Below are 5,051 nucleotides of genomic sequence, written 5' to 3'. Positions count from 1 at the left end.
TTGTTATTGTTTGACCCAAACAATAATAGTAACAGTAAATATGATATATTCATTATTAAAGGTAAACTTGACCAAAAGCAATCTAATTACTTTTTGTGATTGTGATCCATTACGGCCTAAATTTATATTGCTAAAGTGAGGCTAACTCAATGGTAATTGACATAACATTTTTCCTAAATTGAAGGGTTGAACTCCCATCCTCATAGTTATTATATTTAAGAAAAGGATAAAATTCATATTTACACTGATTAAGGTTTATAGACTAAATTGTTATAAATTTAGAAATACAAAAACTAAAACGTTTCAAATTAAAATTAGTGCATGTTTAGTAAACTTCATGAAAATTGAAAAATCAAAAGTGAATTTCCATGTCCTAAAAAAAACCCTTGTCAAAATTCATATGGGTAAGACATGATAGTAAGATTGGCAACAAGGCTAGAGTGGAGGATTCCCCATCTTTGTTCCCGCGGGATATTTCCGTCATCCCCGCCAATTGAAGACGGGGACAGGGATGAGAATTCTTCGTCAGGAAAACGGGTCCCGCAGGGATCCATCTCCATTTTTTTTTTGTAATATATATAATTATATAAATATTTGTAAAGTTAATATATATTTATAGGGTATATATAATTATATAGTATATATATTTATTTGTAAAATTAATATATATATTAAAAATAAAAAAAAAAACATTAATCGAGGTTGAGATCAATGACGGGACGGAAATACTTTCTCCATGCCCATCCAAAGATTAAATCGGGATGAGATTTTTGCCAAACTCTAGACATGAGAGGCCAACAAGGGAGACTTGTGTTGCGGCGTACGTCACCATGTAACATCAACAATTCGTCCACCGACGGGCCGCGCAATGGAAAAGAAAATAGCAACTTTTCATTTTTTCTGTTTGCTATCAAGGAAGACAATTGAGATTTTATCCATTTTGAGACCCACAACTAAATTGGTGAACTAATCAAATCAATTCATTTTGTAAGAAATAGATCCATATCCATATTCAATAAATAACAAAACCAACTAATTTATTTGATTTATTATCAATCTGGTACACAATTTTTGGTCTCTTTTTCTTCCTATTTTTTATTTTTATTTCCATTCAGTTTTGAATTGATCTTGTCTTTTTCTTTTTCTTTTTATTTTTCTTTTTAAAATATTAAAAGACACATGATATTATTTATTTTTAAAAAATATATACTTGTTTAGGTTCGATTTCAATTGATTTTCTAATTAAAAACTAATCTAGACCAATAATTTTCAACATATTAAACAATAGTCTAAATTAGTATGTTGAAAATTATTGGTCTAGATTAATTTTAATTTTCAACATATTAAACAATAGTCTAGACCAATAATTAAAAACTAATCTAGACCAATAATTTTCAACAACATATAACATGGTAAACTCACCAAATAGTCTTAGTCAAAAAAAACCTCACACAATAGTTTTTTTTTTATCCCTATATTTTGAAGTTTGTTCAATTTTAATCCCTATACTTTCAATAAATCTTAAATTTAATCTCAATGCTTTATTGTTAATTTTTTATTTAAAAAAACTTTTTGTTATCTATAACAACTTTGCTATAAATTTTGAAAACATATTCCCATATTTTATTTTCATCCATGAAAATTATTGTTATATCTTAATCAATTTTTTAAAGAAAATAACATACTAAAATTAAGATTTATTGAAAGTCCGAAGACTAAATTGAACAAACTTAAAGATATAGTGACTAAAATGATATTTAAATGAATTTTTTTAATTCAAAACATACAAAATGAAGGGATATTTTGGATAATTAAAAAATGGTTTAAAACCATAACTGAAGAACAGAGATGAATCCAAACGAAACCCATTAATCAAAGGAGCAGACGAGTTGTCAGATTTTGAAAACAAACCAATAAAGAGAGATATAGTGTTATTTATATAAGAAAAATGTAGAGGAAGAGGAGAATGGCACGAAGAACAAACAGACACTAAACTATATTAATTAATAAACCGTAAGATTTAAAACTTCACAATGAAAGGGCCCAAATCATTAACAACTCCAATTGTTTCTTCAATTTCATTTTCTTTTTTCTTTTTCATCCAGGGAAAAATTCTACTGAGGAATCGCCTCTTAAATTTGAAAGCATAGCACACTTCTCAAAATCCTTCTCTTCAAAAGCAGGCGTCAAGCAGGCAGCAACAGCACAACGCAGCCAAACTGCACAGTTTCATATCATTTCTCAATTTTAGTACAAAAATTCACCCAGACTAATCACAACATGTCTAAATCAGACCTATAAAATCCTCCTTCCATTCCAAAACTTGCAATATTACATCTCTGTGAAATTAGCCCTCACGGCTTTACTTTGGGAGTGTTCAAGCCTTTGGGGTCCTAAGTTGAGTTATGAAGTTTGGAGTTAGGAAGTTTGTGTTTGAGATGCTGGAGAGTTCTAAAATGAAATTCTTCAATAAATGTGCAGAATAGAGAAAGAGAGGAAGATGGAGTTCTCCAATAAATGTGCAAACTTCCATAGTGATTTTGAAGTTCAGTTTCTTAACACGAACTTATGAAGTTAGTGCCAAACACCCCTTAATTATTCTAACCCAAAGATCGAGTCAGTGATTAGACCTCTTGGAGTTTCTAAATCCTTCACTAACATATATACCATTGATTTCTCTCTTCCCTAATCAATGTGGGGCTTTGAAATAATGTGACGATGAGACCTAAACAACAACGTAGATGACTACAACACCCGTTCAAGGTCTTAATTTCCATAAATCTTAATAGATTTCTATTCTAATGAAACTTTTATGGAAGGTAAATACAATATTGCAACTTCAAAAGAATAGAAATAGTTTTCGAAATTAATAACAAGGATTAGGAGTATTTTCTGTAATCTAGCTTAATAAAAACAATCATGATGATGGTAAATAAATAAATTGCAAAAATTTCTCCAGAATGTTATAACGTTCACAATTTGATCCACCAATTAAGCCCTTAATTAGGACATCAATCCATTTCTAAGACCCAGACCTAAAACAATAGAATTATTGCAAATTACAAGTAGACCTAAATTCTTTAGGCTAATTTATTTGTTTTCCTAAATTGAAAGGACAGGCGGCTCAACATTAATCTGGAAACCATCAGAAATTAGTTAATATAATTATTAAACTAAATTCATTGTAATTATCTTTTGCAATAATTAGAAAAACGATAAAATTAAGCTTTAAGGAGGTGAATGATGAAATCGAAAAGGTTAGGCGGTTTTTCACAATTTTCCCAAAATTAAAATAAAACATTCAAAAATAATAATAATAATAAAGATGTAATATATAGATGAATTGGGGGCCAATTTGGGGAATTTGATCGGAGCGACAATTCCAAGAAGAACGTCTCCGATGAAAACGAGGTTGCACGCTTTACCAAACGATGCAATTGACTCGTTCGGAAACCAGTTTCCGATACGAAATCATCGGAATGCGACTCAGTTCAGGACTGATTTCAACCACCATAGACAATAAAGAGAGAGAAATCAAGAAAGAGAGTGAAATCTTTACCAGCCTTCAAGGCAACCAGGGCCGCTGCTACTTTGCTGTTGAGGAGGAGCTTGAGCATACTGAGGAGCGTAAGGCGGAGGATATCCCGGAGGCGGATAAGCACCGGGAGGAGGATAGCCTTGCGGCGGATATCCCGGCGGCGGATAAGCATCTTTCGGATAACCTTCTGGTGGATAACCTAAAAACAAAAAGAAACCACCACCAAAACCCTGAATCAACACACAGATCTACAATAGTACATCACAAAACCTTCCGATCCAACACCAAAAACACCAAAATCACATGAAATAATAATAATAATAATAATAATAATAATTAAAGATACCTTGAGGTGGAGGCACTCCAATCGGAGGTTGACCTTGATTATAATAACTCATCCCTTGTTCTTCCTTCTTGAAATCAACAACAGATCTCTCCCTTCCCACCAATTTCAATACCGTCGATAAAATGAAACCGGCCGAAATTCACAAAAACAGAAATAAAAAGAACTGAAGAGATGAGGAGAAAGAGTCAATGGAGAAGACAACGAAGGTCTACAAATGACAGAGAAGAAGAGTGGGATCTGAAGGGTTTATATATATATAATCCGGAAACAGAGTTGATGAGATTACCGAGAGAGAACGTTGTGTTTGTTTGCGGCTAATCCGGGAAGGTTTATCTCTAATTTTGATTTGTATTTAATTAATTAAGGAGTTTACTAATGGTCTACGATTTTGACACGTAATGACATCATTGGTTGAAGATGGTAATGATTGACGGCCGAGATGTTTTTGCTTAAATATTAAGGAAATATATAAAATTATTTATTTTAATTTGTGTTGGAGTTTTAAATGGAAAATAAAGTAAAAGCCGCGTGCGGAACGCGTACAAGGATGTAGGATCGGTCGTTTTGACCAATTATTATTTTTCTCGCCTTTTATTTTATTCCTCAAAATATTATTCTATTAACATTTTAAACAAAATACTAAAATTACTACTACACTATAAATATGGTTCAATTCTCTTTGTAATCTAAATTATGTTTTTTTATTTTCTGATCTAAATTTATTCTTAAAACAATTACTGGAAATCTAAATTTTAAATTTTAAAAATGTGGAATTATATTAAGGTATATAAAAATGTTAATAAATATAGTATTTTGATATTGTACACTAAATTCAATTTTCTTAAAAAGTTTATATTATGTAGTGTATTATAAAGTATATGAAATAAAAAATTATAATTATACCAAATTTTTAATATAAAATAGGTTCATAAATTAGTTAATAATATTTTATATTCAACTTAATATTTAGTGAATAACTATAAATTTAATGGTTTATTGGAATAAACCATTTCAAATAATTGTTTAAATTAAATCCAACTTTTTCTTAAAATTGGAATCCAATTTTTGAATCTCCTATCAAAAAGTTGTTATGAAATTCATTGTTATTTTTGTTTGTTTTGTTTTTAAATTTATATTTTTCATATCTGATTTAAACTTTTAAAATTC

General features: G+C 30.0%; 1 protein-coding gene across 1 annotated transcript; it reads right to left on the bottom strand.

Moving 5' to 3' along the window:
- Positions 1-1,967: 1,967 nt before the first annotated feature.
- On the bottom strand, positions 1,968-4,103 carry LOC120091373 (protein CYSTEINE-RICH TRANSMEMBRANE MODULE 13-like). The gene is made up of 3 exons (XM_039049375.2): positions 3,885-4,103; positions 3,560-3,737; positions 1,968-2,219 (listed from the first exon to the last, which is right to left on the bottom strand). The coding sequence occupies exons 1-3, from the start codon at positions 3,934-3,936 to the stop codon at positions 2,174-2,176; spliced, it is 276 nt and encodes a 91-aa protein (XP_038905303.1). The 5' UTR covers positions 3,937-4,103; the 3' UTR covers positions 1,968-2,173.
- Between the last annotated feature and the right edge of the window lie 948 nt (positions 4,104-5,051).

Source organism: Benincasa hispida, chromosome 11 (genome assembly GCF_027475165.1).
Source record: "Benincasa hispida cultivar pf3 chromosome 11, pf3_genome.v1.1, whole genome shotgun sequence".
Classification (NCBI taxonomy): domain Eukaryota; kingdom Viridiplantae; phylum Streptophyta; class Magnoliopsida; order Cucurbitales; family Cucurbitaceae; genus Benincasa; species Benincasa hispida.
This window is presented reverse-complemented; position numbering and strand designations above follow the sequence as displayed.

Excerpts from the sequence above, each read along its gene's own strand:
- LOC120091373 (XM_039049375.2), bottom strand. The coding sequence starts at position 3,936 with ATGAGTTATTATAATCAAGGTCAACCTCCGATTGGAGTGCCTCCACCT. Across the intron at positions 3,738-3,884 it reads TGGAGTGCCTCCACCTCAAG|GTTATCCACCAGAAGGTTAT; the intron begins GTATCTTTAATT and ends TTTTGTTTTTAG. Across the intron at positions 2,220-3,559 it reads CCTGGTTGCCTTGAAGGCTG|TTTGGCTGCGTTGTGCTGTT; the intron begins GTAAAGATTTCA and ends GAAACTGTGCAG.